The 16,108-nt window shown below is 40.3% G+C and overlaps 1 protein-coding gene across 1 annotated transcript in view; it reads left to right on the top strand.

Moving 5' to 3' along the window:
• Window positions 1-14,992, top strand: part of LOC106530637 (vang-like protein 1) — a 32,004-nt gene extending 17,012 nt beyond the window's left edge. Inside the window, exons 4-9 of the mRNA XM_014026301.1 lie at window positions 2,205-2,633; window positions 6,498-6,673; window positions 7,567-7,700; window positions 9,073-9,223; window positions 9,784-10,018; window positions 13,034-14,992. Of these exons, the coding sequence (XP_013881755.1) occupies window positions 2,205-2,633; window positions 6,498-6,673; window positions 7,567-7,700; window positions 9,073-9,223; window positions 9,784-10,018; window positions 13,034-13,294 (1,386 nt within the window). The 3' untranslated portion in view covers window positions 13,295-14,992. The remainder of the gene's footprint in view (window positions 1-2,204; window positions 2,634-6,497; window positions 6,674-7,566; window positions 7,701-9,072; window positions 9,224-9,783; window positions 10,019-13,033) is intronic.
• The last annotated feature ends 1,116 nt before the right edge of the window (window positions 14,993-16,108 follow it).

A 16,108-nucleotide genomic window follows, 5' to 3' on the forward strand; every position in this document is an offset into this window, starting at 1 on the left:
ATGGATGGATGGATGGATGGATGGATGGATGGATGGATGGATGGATGGATGGATGGATGGATGGATGGATGGAACGAACAACAGAAGACTTGTCCATCCAGCCCCACATGTTGGAGCCAGAGTATGACCCACCACTAAATTGTTATTTAGAATTTCTGTCACATATTAGAATGCACATAAAAAGATATCTACGCTGCATTGGTAGAAACTAAATTAAACTTTTATGCCCTCCAGACTCCCAACTACACAACAAATTCCATTTAACGGCTAAAAAAATTGGATTTTGCATGATCATAAACCTTTAAGGTCATGTTTTTTCCAGTTAAGTTTTAAATTAAATACACATGGACAGTTAGAATGGCTTAATTGGCGATTCCGTCTTTACCTTCAAAACTAAATTAACCTGAATGCATGCCGAATTATCAGATTGTGTTTACGTTTGAAAATACACTTCATACAAAGCTTCAAATTATCCTGGCAACTAAAAACATCAGCTTAATATTAATGGAAAACAAATATCGACAGCCATTTCCAATTTTAGGTAATTACAACAAAACAAATCCATATTATTCTCAGATAATATTATATTGTTTTTTATAGGATGATGCCAATTACTTACAGATCCTGTCATCAATTTGTGATTTTATAAAAAATAGAAGAAATAATGGGGAGATAAGAACTGAAATKAAATTAGCCATTAAAGGCAGCTGATATTGCACATACCCAGCTGACCTCTGCTTTATTCAGACACAAACAGGAAGATATAAGCTCTGACCTCCACACCTCCTCAACCTCCCCTTTTTCCTCTCTTCTGCTGCCGTGTTGCACTTTAACCACTCCCCCTTCCTCCTTGACGTTCCTTCCTCCCTTTTTTTTTTCTTCCTCATTTATCTTCTGGCTCCCGTTGGCATCCGCCTCCTCCAGCAAGGCTGAGTTAATTGCCTGTTAACTGCAATAGAGGGTAGAATCTGCGCGCATTTAAAATTTTCCTGCAGCGCCGACTTGAAATGTTATCTTCTCAAAATAACCCTCAATTTTCACCACACCTGTGCATGTTTATTTTAACATCTTAATAGCCAGGAATGGTCCGGTACACATTGATACACACACTTCCAGACAGGTGAGCGCTAATGTGGCTGTCTGTTGTCTGTTTTTTACAGCTGGCTGGAAGCTCGATGTGTTTTTGATGTTCTTTGTGTGTGTGTGTGCGTGCGTGCGTGCGTGCGTGCATGCGTTCGTGCGTGTGTGTGTGTGAATACAAGAAGGCGTTTCTGTGCAGTGTGTCGTTCTCTCCAGCCTCTATCCGTCTTTGGTGATTGGTTGTAGTTGGCACAACACAGGGACACTCGTGAGGACAATGAATGACTAATTAGTTGTCTGAATTAATGACAGGCAGGCAAAAACAACCAAATGTTTCCTTGGAGTAGACTTGGACGTTCATTCTGCCTGCTTTTTTTTTTCTTGGAAATATTTATGCACATAATGACTGTTTGGATGAAAAATATTATTATAAATTATAATGATGGGCATGAAAGCTACAGCTTTAGTTGTTGCGATCCAATGTGTGTGTGTGTGTGTGTGTGTGCTTAACGCTGTAGTCAGTGCACATCGTTCTTGCTGCTGAAGTCTTAGTACCCATCCAGTGCTGTCATCCTGCATCACTTCAGGCTTACCATAATGAGGCAAGACCAAAGAAAATCAGACGTCTCAAAATAGTACGTGCAAAGTGCATGAAATCTGTTGTGGTTTGACGGCTAAGAAGAGTGCAAGTAAATTAAATTATTAAATTTTCCTCTGTTTCTAACAGACGAGTTTTCGTTCTGTCAGGTAAGGGGTTCAGACTTATTTTAGCCCGAGGAAGGTCCTCCATTTTTCTGAAGTGAAGGAACCTTCTTGCAGATTTTTTTTAATAATAGAAAAGCAGTGGCTTCAAGGTCAGCCACTGTGATTTATTTATTTTTTTTTCCTTTTTTGGTGTAGCTGCTGCCAATTTTGCCGATTGAACCAAAGCAAGGAGTTTTCTTTCTACAGAGGTTTAGAAAGCAGCAGATCACTTGGGTTTAAACCTGCAAATATTACTATTAGCTCAGAGATTGATGGTTGAATTGGTTCATAAGTGACCAGATGACAGCCTGTTTTTTTCAATTGCAGATAAATGCCTTGAATTCCCCCACCTCCATTTTTTATTTGTTTTCTTCTTTAAGGATGACAACTGGGGGGAAACCACCACAGCTGTGACAGGAACTTCAGAGCTCAGTATTTCTCAGGAGGAGGTTGTCGGCCTCGGGAAGGAGATCCAGGATCGAACCCAGGGTTTCTGGCGCTATCTACCCTTAGCTGTGGGTTCATGCGTGGGGCTGCTGGTTCTGGCCACCCCGCTGGTCTTCCTGCTTCTTCCAGCCGTGATGTGGCCCGACAGACTAAATGCTTGTGGCGCGGCCTGCGAGGGTCTCTTTCTCTCCATATCCTTCAAGATCCTCATGCTCCTGGTGGCTATATGGGCCCTGTTCCTGAGGCCGGGTCGGGCCTGCTTACCCCGGGTGTGTGTGTATCGTGCCTTCCTCACTACGCTTACACTCCTACTCACCATGTCTTACTGGCTTTTCTATGGGGTCCGGATCCTCGATGCACAGGTGGGTTTGAGAGGATTCCACTGTAAAATTAAAATTATATTGTTAATGGCTTTTATGATCGATTTTTCACTAGTTTATTAATTGTTGAAAACCATAGGTCTTCACCTCTGATCCTTTTGATCCACTGCCCTGCATGTTCGAGTTGTTTCCCTGCTTTAACACATTTGACTGAAATGATTGACAGGTTTCTGCTAAACTTGATGATGTTCTGAGTAGGTAATTTAGTTATTTGAATCAGGTGTGTTGAAACAGGAAACATCTTAAACATTGTAGGTATATGGGTCTAAGAATGGGTAAAGTATGAATGATTAAAATTATGATTTAAATACCTCTTGTTACAGGAGGAAACTTGACAAATCAATGATTTATCATTTATGAGTCTCAACAGTTTACCTTAAACATCAGTTCTTTGTGTTACATAAATCCCATCAATTTTATTAAGACACAAACAGACATTGAATTAGGTTTGATGCACTCATGTGTACCATTTATTTACAGATTAACATGATAACAAATTATTGCAGTTAATGATGGAAATAATGTTTCAGGGCTAAATAAAATGAGGTTATGACAGGAAATGTCCTAAACTAATAACTGGCAAAGTACCACACTCTAATGTAACCTGATCCAGATAAAACTCTCAAGAYGCAAACTAAAGATGAGCATAAAATTACTTTAAACATGAAACAAAACACATATAATGTATTTTGAGGCAAAAGGGTTTTAGGGATGTTTATTTTAAGGAGGAAGGTTTTCCTATGTTGCGTATAGAGATGCTCGATGTTGACTTTTTGCCGATATTCGATATGCCGATATTGTTAAACACTTAATTTCCGATTCTGATATTAACCGATATTACAAACCGATATTAAGCTGRCATCAAATATCTCCTGTCAGGGACATTCTGCCTGCTTTTACTTTGAWACCCCACTAGATGCATTCCATAGGTAAACATTGTCYGTACGAAATAAAGAACATTTCACATAAGTTATGGAAAAAGTGCCATATTTATTTTTAACATTTGTCTCAAACAAAAGTTTGAATCATGGTCTTGAATGTCTCTGGACCATGAGCTTTTTTTAACACATTTTGGTCAAAATCAGGCATTAATTTATCGGGCTTTTGTTATCGGAAGAAAAAACGATACCGATATGTAGAGATATTACATTTTCATGCCAATATCGGACCGATAATATCTGTAGGCCGATATTATYGGACATCCCTAGTTGCGTAGATAAGTTCAAAATGAGGCTGGGGAAACGTTTAAGCTATTTTTTTTTTTACCAAAAACTCATTAGAAGATGGAATCAACGTTAATCTGAGCACCGTTCTGTCAACAGCAACTAGTCAGATATTTTGTTCGAACAGGCTGTCGTGTCCTGCTGTGAGGTGGGTACCACGAGTTCAGCCCGAAACAGAGATAGCTGAATTGTTGTTCCCCAGGAACGTCCGTCGATTCGGTTGGCTGTCGGGCACCTGAGGTGTCTGTGTGACCTTCATGGTCCTGCAATCAGGACCCTGGTAGCGGTGATGGTTGTGCTGGTGTCGGCTCAGCAGAGAGAAGCCAGCTGCTGCATCCCAAAGGTTGATCCAGGCTTCACTTTGGACAAGACAGGTTTAAACGGAGCATTGAGTTAACTTACTTACTTGACTATCAAACCCAAGGAGTATGGGTCGGTACATTTACGAGGTACAAGTTTCTAACGTAGCTACGTGGAGACGAGGTGCTGAAAGAAAGGCCTCTGCATCTGGAGGTTTGTCAAAGTGTAAMTTGTCAGGATAATCAACAGTTTGTGGCATGGAGCCCGAATGCCTACTGGGTTGAGTTAGGTGACTAAAGAGAGAGGTGGTATGCCCTCGTACCAGTGTTCTTCCACTGATAACAGTCAGCAGATGTCGGGGGTTTGAGACTAGTTACAGGAAGAACAAAGTTCCATTTGTTTTTTGGAAGAAGGAGGGTTTTTGTAGGGATGCAGGTGAGTCATAAACAGGGTCTTGGGTGAGGATTCTGTCACCAAGATTTCAGTGTGGAACAAAGTCAATCTGATGAAGGTGGACCCTACATCATGCAGGACAGTGGGTCACAAGGAACAGGGTTGAAGACTTCTGGTTTTAGAAAAGTGTTCTGAAGTTCTTGCAAATTATTAGAACAAATAAGCTTGCTTCCMTAAGAAGCTAACAAACATACATTTTTATCATAAAAATTGTTCTTAGATTTTTTTTCCTTAATGATAATCTTTCAATTTAATAGGGGTTAGATCTAAATAAAGAATACAGCTCAACCAAGAAACATCTGCAGTTCTCCATGTCAAAATCTTATTTTGTTGCATCCTCTGACACATTATTATTGGGTCTTTTATTGTTTTTTTTTTTTGTTCAAAATTTGTGATGGATGGGTTCATACACAAATACATCATACTGTATCTAAAACATCACCAACTTWATATTGAATAAATCCCTTTTTAAGCARCAAAAYAGATCTGACCAATCAGGTCATTTAGGGTTGATCTGCAAAGTTTGGTGAGATGTTTTCAGCATATCTATTGTTTCCTTAAATTAAATCCTCATGGAGCTGCCTAAACACTTGCTGGTACAAAGCACCGCCTATTTACACAAAGCTCCTCCCTTGAGCYCAGTCGCCAGCAAAGCTCCCGCCCCACAGAGCACCCCTCACTTGAAGCATTGTTGTAAAGATGTGCWGAAGTGGGAGTGTCAGAAACAGTAGGAGGTTCTTAAAGTGACAGAGGCCAAGTTCAAGGTGTTTGGATGCAAAATCAATTTTATTTTTTGATTTTTATTGTTAAAGGGATCCCTGATTAGTTGTAACATTAGACTTTATTTGATAAACATATACTTTAACTGTAAAAAAAAGACTGTAAAAATACTGTAGGATGTTCAGTTTTTATCWTTTTTAAACTAAAAGTTTAAAAATATATTACACGGACGGGGCCATTTTATTTACACGCAAAGCATTCTGGGTAAATGATGATGTGGATAGGTCCTCGGTGCGAGGCTGCTAGCGAGCTATATCCACCCTGAAGGTTAATCTTGGACAATATCTGATGATCGACTCTTTTAAATGAAACCAGAGAGCGTTGACAGAGAGGAGAAGGTAGAAATGACTCAGCCTGTAACTGAAAATATRGATGGAGGACAACAGAGCTGCTTCATGGAAGAAGAACCTCAGCTTAGCCTGTTAGCTTTAGCGTTAGCCCCGATGCTATCACCATATTTTAGCTCAGTGCTACACATTCTCATCTCATCACTGAGGTCCTCCATCCACATGACAGAGAGGGGAACACAAAAATGACTCAGCCTGGAGCTGAAAATATGGATGGAGGACCTCAGTTYAGCTTGTTTGTCGCGCTAGCGCTGAGTTAATACATATAGCGTTGGTGCTAACGCTAAAGCTAACAGGCTAAGCTGAGGTTCTTCTTCCATGAAGCAGCTCTGTTGTCCTCCATCCATATTTTCAGTTACAGGCTGAGTCATTTCTACCTTCTCCTCTCTGTCAACGCTCTCTGGTTTCATTTAAAAGAGATATTGTCCAAGATAGCCTTCAGGGTGGATATACGTAGCTCACAACGATGACCTATCCACGTCATCATTTACCCAGAATGCTTTGCATGTAAATAAAATGGCTCCGTCCGTGTTAAAATAGATTTTAAAAAATTTGCAAAATTAAACACCCTACAGTGTTTTTACAGTCTTTATTTTACAGTCAGTATATATGTTTATCAAATAAAGTCTAATGTTACAACTAATCAGGGATCCCTTTAATAACAGCTTTGACCCTAAAATGACAGAAAAGTAAAAAACGTATATATAGTGTTTTAAATGGATCTTTCTGTGTGGTGAAACCAGGATGAGGATTACCCCGGTATCGTTCAGTTTGCTGTGTCCCTGGTGGACTCCCAGCTGTTTGTCCACTACCTGGCGGTGGTGCTGCTGGAACTCCGCCACGTTCGGCCCTGCTACAGCGTTTGTGTGATCCGCTCCACAGACGGAGAGACACGCCACTACAACATTGGGCAGCTCAGGTACGCCAGCAGAAATGCTAAAAAATAAATAAATAAATGAAATCATTCTCACAGTAAAAGAGAAGCCCTCAGCAATTACACACATGAATTTGACCTTTGTGCTACACACCAAGACACACATACACACAAGTCTTTCTGCCACACTCTCCTTGCTGAAGTATGTGTGTAATCGGAGGCTCATGTCCACAGGGAAGATTGGCACAGGCCGTAATCGAGTTACTCAGGAGTCTCCGCAGTGTGGAAGATATTCTGAGAGTTTGGGGGAGGGATGAAAAGTCCTGGACGTGGTGCTCGCTTTGTGAATGTCTTGCTTTGTCTCCCTTTTGGCATTAATACAACATGATTAGAAGACTGGCATTTATGTAAGATTTGTGTGATATAAACTTGAAGGTTTTTAGGGGAAAAAGTAAAGGACTTAAATCAAAGCGTCTGACAACTAACATTACATTAAGTTTATATTTTAGGTTTCTTCATTGATCTCTTAAAACTGCAGTAAATAAAAGAGCGAGTGCAGGGAGTGGTAAAGATAATTTGCGAGCTTGTTCGATGACTTTAGGCTAGTATCTGGGGTTTACAGCCAACTATCCAACAGAACTAGGGTGCAAGTGATATACTGCAAGACTGGGACAAAGATGAAGAATGTGTGAGGAAATAATAAATAATCTGATTCAGGTCACAGTTAGCTGGTTAGAGAAGAGAGTAATAAATCATTCTTGTGCATTTTTTTAAGTTTAATTAGTGTACCAAGAGATGACATTCCCTAAAAAAGAAGAAAAAAAAGCAGCCAAGTCAAAGAACTACTGTTAGTCCAAGRTTATTATTACCTCTTATCCTGTATAAATCATCTGTAATGTAAACTCTACTAATCTTTTTCTGTCTCTTGTGTCTTGCAGCATTCAAAGGGCTGCTTTGTCCATTTTGGAGTATTACTACAGAGACTTTCCACTTCACAACCCTGCGCTTTTGTCTGCCTCCAAACACCGGGCTGCCAAACACCTGGCTGGGTTAAAAGTCTACAACGTAGACGGTYAGTCACTTCAGAAACAACATGGCATTTCCTGCTATGCTGCGACATTCTTACATTTACTGTATGTCCCTCTTGCTATTGCCTGTGGTTTCTTCTTCTTTTTTTTTTTAAGAAACAAAGTCAAGTGGTAAAAAAATTAGCACCTGACATGACTTATTGCGTAATTTTTTGTTTTGTTTTTGCACGCTGAAGCCTTTACTTCCAGTACAAAATATATACCCCATCTCCTATTAAGCACACTCCAACTGCAGCAGCTTAATGCACTTTATGCATTGCCTCCCTGCATCCAGATGCACATAATCTGTAATGCCACATATTGTTCTCTTTCCTGCGGACAAAAGGATCTTCTGCTCGCCATCCATTAATCCCCCCCAACGGCTCCAGAACGCCGTGGCTCTCTGGATCTGTTGCAGGGGTATAGTACAGGATGTGGTGCTCTAATAGCGCATTCCACGCAGCCCATCCCTTTCCCCAGCACGGTGCAACAGAAAGGCCTCCAGGGGCCCTGCAGAATTTCAAGCCTTAAATAATTCATCAGAGTAACGCTCATTTCTCACATTCTCCCACATCTCTCCTTCCAGCCGCTCAGCCTGTCTCCAGCTCCTCCTGTTCAGTCCTTTTTTTTCTTTATCCCCCCTTCCCTTCCAACCCCCACAGACACACACACACGCCTCTTTCTTCCCCATTCATTCATMCACAGTCACCGCTCTTATTGTAGCAGGGAATATGTAGGCCAGGAGGTAAAGAGGCGCATGTTTTCCTGTTTACTCAATGCAAAATATTTACAAAGCTTCATGCCACGGACATATAGCGTATTTTATATCCATTTTTTTTAGCTCTGCTTTTACTGGCAGCTTCTCACCTGCATAAAATGTTGCCTAATCAAACCTAAATGCAGCTCAGATTATTAATGATTTATATCCATACCTGACCTGCTGCATTAAATCTGTTACCTCATGCATATGTACTAAACCTTCTACTATAAACGTGGAGAACGAGCTCTAATGGTTTCTGATGTTTTTTTCTCATACGCTCACATCAGATCTGATTTTTGCCCTTTGATGTGTAAAATAATTAGATCAAGCCGCACCCAGTAAAAAGGTTTCAGCAGCAGAGTTTGTGTGGAAATGTGGACTAAATACCCCAGGTAGCTAACGATGATTAACAGGCATAGATAGTCCAGATGAGCATCTTGTGGCCCAGAAAGGTTCCTGCTCACTGGTTTTACATTTCCAGCTATAAGATCTGAGTTCTCCTTGGACGTGGGTTTTCACCACCGCGCTCATTCGTCACTGGCGGTTGGTGGCGGTGGGGCGGCTCTCCTTCAGCGCGGGACTGATCTAATCAGTTTGTCCTCGTCCTCCGTTTGCAGCCCCAGGGAGCACGGCGGCTGCTCAGCCCAGCGATGGAAGTCAGCCGCGGTCTCTGGCTACGCCTGCCACCAAACGCAARGACAAYGCGCACAACGAGCTGTACTAYGAAGAGGCCGACTACGAACGGAGAGTTCGCAAACGCAGAGCACGGTGAGGAAAAACACCTGCATGWCAGGAAGCTGCACACACAAGGATACATGAGGGAGAAACAGGGAGCAAAGTCATTGAAATTTTACCCATGCACCGTATGAAAATTTAATGACTGTTTTACATGCAGCTAACGTATAAATTAGTCAGTTTTATGTAAAAGTCGCCGTGCCAAGCAAGCCYAATTACAAATTTGATGCAGTTTGCRCTGACGAGTCATCTGAAGCAAACATTTTCTAAACTGGGCTCCTCATTATCATTTAATGCAGATCCACCACATCCAAATAAGTTACTGGCTATTAGCCATGTAGAAACACAGAGCAGTTTCCAAATCCAGTGTTTCACAARTCCTTAAAGACCATCGATTTACTAMGGTTTGTTAGGATTAAACTGAGCCCACGTCTGATGAGGTCACAGCGTCGGTAAATACATTTTCAGACGAAGGAAATACTGCAAACACTTCATTTTGTGTTCTGTAGCTGCATCGCAAATATTAAGAAAGACTACAGATTTATATAAAACCAGGTGCATCAGGTTGGTGTGTTTACGTGTGTGTGTGTCAGGTTGGTGGTGGCCGTGGAGGAGGCCTTCACACATGTCCGGCGCATGAAGAAAGAGGACGAGAATGCGACACCGTCTGACATCATGGACGTCCACGAGGCCGCTCTGGCTGTATTTCCCTCCATGGCTCGAGCCCTGCAGAAATACCTCCGCACCACCAGGAGGCAGCACTGCCACAGCATGGAGAGCATCCAGAAGCACCTCGCCTTTTGTCTTGTTAATAACATGAGCCCAAAGGTAAGTGTGCGAATGCTGACTTACTTTTATTGCTGGGTTGCGGTCACGTTACCCGGATGGCGCGCAAAATTCAGATATGGGCAGGAAGTGATTTGCTCCAGTTCAAACCACAGCTAAATGGATCACAGGGAGTACGTTATTGCCCTAAAAGGGCTGGCACWGACGAGATATCGCGAAAAAATATGCGTACATTTAGGATACGATCCATATTGTCTTAATAAAAAAGATTTGTCGTATAATCTTGAGGATTTACCCAGCRTTGAGGYGATMGACATAAACTATCTGGTGTTGCAGACCTCGTATTATATGACGAGCMAGATGAAAGATGCCTCGAAGCTACAATTGTTTTGTTTCAGGTTTGGTCAAGCCTTTAGGATAAATGAAGCTTTATGTTGACTTGTTTCTGCCTGGGTGAGTAGTGRGCTGTGCTATTTTAGGTAGTTAGCCTRTAAAAACAATGCTATCGCTATGGCTAACGTTTTAACCCTTGTTATTTCTATGTGCTTGGATCTATTTATAAATAATRWATTTAGCTTCTGTAAACCCAAATTCCAGTAACTATCCCATAAAATATTTGACAATAAGATTTAAATGATAYGATCCTTACCTGTTAGAATGTGGTCTCRTTTCTGCACCTCCTGTTTTTAGTCGTAGATTGTTAATCCACTTTTGTTGTCTTTTTTTCTGACACACTACTTTCAGAAAAAACWAACTTTTTACTACCTGATTAAAGCAGTTGCAACAAACGTACACGGCACAGAATTTAGGTCTTTTGACGCTGGATTAACAGAAGGAAACGAGGCTGCATTTACTTCCTGCACCCCCGTCTTCAATTTGTTAGAAATCTGCAACCCAGCAATATGACAAAGGTTTGGTTTGAACAGGTTTATTGTATTGTGAAATATAATCATCATCATTGTTTATTGGTTGGCACTCATGCCTCACAGCAAGAAGGTCTTTGGTTTGATCCCCAGTTCGAACCTGGGGTCTTTCTGTGTAGTATTTGTATGTTCTCCTCGTGGGTTTTCTCCAGGTATTCTGGTTTTCCAGTTTACCTGTCCACCYGCAGGCTGCACTCAGAGCCTTGTCACTCTTGTCAATCACACAGTTCGGCACGCAGCATTATGAAAAGCAGCAACAGTGCGTGACAACTCCAACTCAGACTGATCATTTCCACCTGCTGCATGCATGAATGGCTCTTTTTTAAAAACAGGACGCCCTCTCTGTTCTCACCGAGATGCACCGCCGTGGATCATCACATGCAAATGACTCAGAGCTCTATTAAATAAAGGAATAATCTGGCTAATTTTAAAGTGGAGTTTGCACGTCAAAATTAAAAAAACAAAGTCTTCACATGATGTTAGCTGCTACCTGTCTACTTCTGAACCCAGGCTGCAGTCAGCCAAGAGGAGACCGCTGCAAATGAATCAGACATGCTCAAATCTGCTCCCACCCTCACAGAGCAGGATATCATTTTTACTGTGATGGTTTTTTCCCTCTGGACCAGGCTRCATTCGACTCACAGCCTCAGTCATTTTTTCACCTCATCCACCATGTGGCCTCTGTGCCATCTAACAGTTTGTTAACTTTCCCACAAACTGTATTCATGTAATTTGGATCTAAACAAAACATTAAAGCCATGAAATTATTTTGAGTATAGTTTTAAACATATTTAGAGTGTTTTTATGCACTTTTTTTATCTTCACCATTGATCTCTTACAGCTTAGATCACAGTTATTGTGAAATGTCCTAGGACAGCCAATAGCGGCTTTTCTTATTGAGGAGTTGGCAGCAGCGGTCATCTTACTCCAAGCTTAGAATAAAACTTAAGAGCCTTGGTTTAGCAGAGGAAACATGCTTTAAGCTTATAATCCTACAGAAAAGTTTCAACAAACTGTTGACAATTTCAGCTTTCTAACACACACGCTTCTTGGACATCCTCTGTGCTTCGCAATAAGATCTCAGATAAGATAAGATAAGATAAGATAAGATAAGATAAGATAAGATAAGATGAGATAAGATAAGCTAAAACTTTTGATCCCACAGTGGGGAAATTTGCACATTACTGCAGCTCAAAACAGGACAGGGTGAGATAGAATAATGAAAGATAAGTAAAAGAAAAACAAAAAACACTATACTCGTGATATATAACAATGTACATATACCTAGTACAGTACATAAATGAATGTATATGACGGTGCATATTAGTGATGGCAGTGTAGGTGAATTGTCCAAGTGACTGATAACATCATGATGTGTTATACAGTCTAACTGATGACATCATGATGTGTTATACAGTCTAACTGCAGTTGGAATGAATGACCTACAGAAGCGCTCCATCCTGCAGCGAGGGTTTGACTGAAGGAGCTGCTCAGCCCCCCCACAGTTTCATGCAGAGGGTGGTGGCGGTTGTCCATGATGGCTGTCAGCTTTGCCAACATCCTCCTCTCACCCACCACTACCACAGGCTCCAGAGGACATCCCAGCACAGAGCTTGACCTCCGTATCAGTTTGTCCATCCTRTYCCTGTCCCTTTCAGTACATCCAGCCCCCCAGCAGATTATTAGGGGTACTCTGAATAGTTTGAAAAACTATTAGCTAGTTGGAGTAAGACCAAGACTAAAGTTGAGTGCTGGTGTCTTAAAACTATGCTCCAATATCACAGCCTTTTATGCAAAAGCTTTTTTTATGAACTTTTCTATTCCTGTTAGTTTCACATTACGTGGTTATTCTAATGTGAATAATTCACAGTTCCTGCAGAAATGTCCCAGGCTGGTCCAGAACTGCTACAGATTCTGGCTCTTCAGATCAGCCAAACTGAGGTTGTTATAAGACCTTTTAACAGTATCTTGGTTATACCATTTTGTGGTATGAATAGGTTTAAATGTAATTACTAATCTTTGCATAAAAGTGACATAAAAATGAACATATTTGTTGCAGAGTATAACATTAATGGCTAAATAAATGGTTATCAAAGGGTAAATATTTCAGTGACATTGCTTTCTTTGCATTCAGGCCTTCCTCGAGACCTACCTCGGTCCTGGTCCGACCCTGCAGTACGGCCCTGAGCGCTGGATGGCAGATCAGTGGACTTTGATCAGCGAGGCCTCTGTCACCAGCGGCGTTAAGGAGGGGACCGAGTTTCTTCTCAAGTGTCTTGACTTCAGCTTAGCCGTCACAGTGAAGGGCATTCCTTACATCCGTCTGACCGAGGAGTACATCGACCCCAAGTCACACAAGTTTATACTGCTGCTCCAATCAGAAACCTCCGTTTAGTACCGACACAGTCGATTGGAACTGTTAAAAGTTTTCTGACTGGGTTTTTTATTGGGTTTTTTTTAAAGACAATTTTTTCTACTGTTTTTTGTACTTATGTGTAGTTTTCTCATATAAAGTATTTTGTCCTCGTATTGGGAGACTTGAAAGATCATTCATGATCCAAAAGAAGGTGGAAGGACGCTTGAATTTCTGCGTGGACGTTTGCAGGGCACAGTTTAGTCATTCCTCTATGCACAAACATCTGTCACCCTTTGTTTGCATCTGTCTGTGCGGCCTGCTGTGCTGTAGGAAAACGTGGCATTTAGCACTAAAGTGTGATTTTGAAAATGCAAAGCAGTACACGTCAAGTGCTTTTCTTGGAGGTCTACACTGGCGTCTGTTTCAACTAATTTACCCAGACTACTTTTTTTATCCTAATCATTATTTATAATCATTCTTTATTACAGAGGCATGTACAGTATTTATATGTAAATACACTTTATCCCAAGGATGTTTTTTTATAACGTCCAAGATTTTTTACCTTGTGTATTTATGCTTCATTTGATTGTGTTATTAAACATCATATAGCCTAAAGATATGTTTGAAAAAAATGTCAAAAACTACTTCCAACCACTAAACTGCTGAATACTTAATAGTTACTAAATTAGGAAGAAAAACTGAAAACACACTGTAACTGAGTGTTTACTTTGTGCAAATAATGGACAATACATTTTTATGCATAAGTGTTTATTTGCTATCAGTGACCTTAAAGCACAATACTAAAGGATCTTGTTTTAAAACAAATTTCTGGATTTGACATAAAACATTTAGGACATTCTTGCATAAGTCTGTTTAAAAAAATGAATAACTTATATTCTCATGCTGGCAGATGTTTAGGGAAGTGTTAAAATGAATAATTTAGTTTGAACGAACTGAAATGTTTATTTTTTTTTTTTTATTTAATTTGTATATTTTATTTTTGATGCTCTACTGCCATCTACTGGCCAAGACTGAAACAGTTCTCCAAATACCTGTCGGGATGTTTGTGTCTGAAGAAGTGATGTGTGTCACTTTGTCCTTTTTTTTGTGTGTGTGTGTGTGTGCGTGTGTGTGTGTATTTATGAGGCTTGTTGTGTTCTACATTCTGAAAGTATTTCTGTGWGAGTGTAGTTTTGTTTATGTCTGTTTAGGAGTGTTGATGGTTGTAAATACCTTCTCTTCTTCACTACACTCGTGCCTCAGTTATACTTCATCCTTGGCTCAACGTACATCAAAAACATGTGTGTGTGCGTGCGTGTATTTGCTTCATTGTGGGGACCATTTTCCAGAAAAACACAGCCTCGTGGGGATCCAATGCTCCTGGAGGCTGATTTTGGGTGGGGGTTAACGTTTAGGACCAAGATGTGAATTGAGTTTAGGCTAGATTTAGGATCAGGTATTTACTGGCATGGTTAGGTTTAGGGTAAAGGGTCAGGGTTAGGCTGTAGAAATGGTTGGAAAATGAATGGAAGTCAATGCAAGGTCCCCACAGGTTGAAAAACAAACTTATGTGTGTGTGAGAGAGAACGAGAACAGAGTCTGACTTCCCAAATCTACTGCAGCTAACCAGCTATGAGYTCCACACTGTCCCTGTCTTTTTATACGAAAAAAAAAATGGAAAATCACAGCAGCTATGAAAAACTTTGAAACAAAAATAAATGCTTGTATGACCTTTTACCCTTTTCTGTACTGTCATTTTTTTATAAACAGTAAACCCTCCAAGGTTTTTTTGTTTGAAGACCCAAAAGTTTGGAAACCAATCACGTAATCTTTACTGTATTTTGCTTTCCTTACACAGTTTACTGAGGCTCTATCTAGAACTAGATAAACTTGCTCTAGTGACAGTAAAATMATTTGTTTGACTCTTGTGTGAGCAGAGCACCAACTGTTTGAAACAAAAATCTGTTTCTTGAGTCCACAATTGATTTATTTCACCAAAACARTTGTTTGATAAACTGATTCTGGGAGGACCATCCTTTATCTTTTACCTGGTTCTTCCTTTCAGGGTCATGGGGTTCACTGGAGACCATATCAGCCGTCACTGTGCGAAGGGCGGGGTACACCCTGGACTGGTCTTATGGGAGGTCATGAATCACATTTACTCTAGTTTGGCCTAAAATGTCTGCAAACAGATGCCTGCATGCAGTGTTGTATAAAGTACCTCAAAGTGATACTTGAGTAAAAGTACAAGTATCTTTTCATAAAAATACTTTGGTAAAAGTTAACCCTTTCGTGCATGAATTATGACAAACTAAGTGTTTTTATACATCCTTAGGGATGTAAAACAAGGTTTGAAAAAATTTTTTCTATATTTTTTAAAGAAATAATTATCTGTACACTCAAGTGTACTTCATGTGTTTTGTACTGTAAAAAATATAAATGTAATAACATGATAATTATATAGGTATAGTTGCAATTCAGTTATACAGTTGTAATATGGTATTCTGTTGGAATTGTGGTTCCTCCACTACTCTGTAGTCCTGTTTGAGCTCTATTGATAAACGTAAAAGTTAACATAAACATAAAATTATGTTTTCACTAGGCTTTTTCATTCATCTTTAGGGATGTAAAACAAGGTTAAAAATAAAGATATATTTGAACTGAGGAGGATAGTGTAACAGAAGTCACAGTATCTGAACTAAGGCTGCACAATATATTGAAAATGTATCGTCATCGCAATAACTGCTTGTGCAATRTGCATATTGCAACAAATGCATAAACTGTTCGCATTTATGAGTTTTGTCACTCAGACGGAAGCTTGAAGTATTTCACCAATCAAATGGAGCCCTTCAT

Source organism: Austrofundulus limnaeus, unplaced genomic scaffold (assembly GCF_001266775.1).
Source record: "Austrofundulus limnaeus strain Quisiro unplaced genomic scaffold, Austrofundulus_limnaeus-1.0 Scaffold541, whole genome shotgun sequence".
Taxonomy (NCBI): domain Eukaryota; kingdom Metazoa; phylum Chordata; class Actinopteri; order Cyprinodontiformes; family Rivulidae; genus Austrofundulus; species Austrofundulus limnaeus.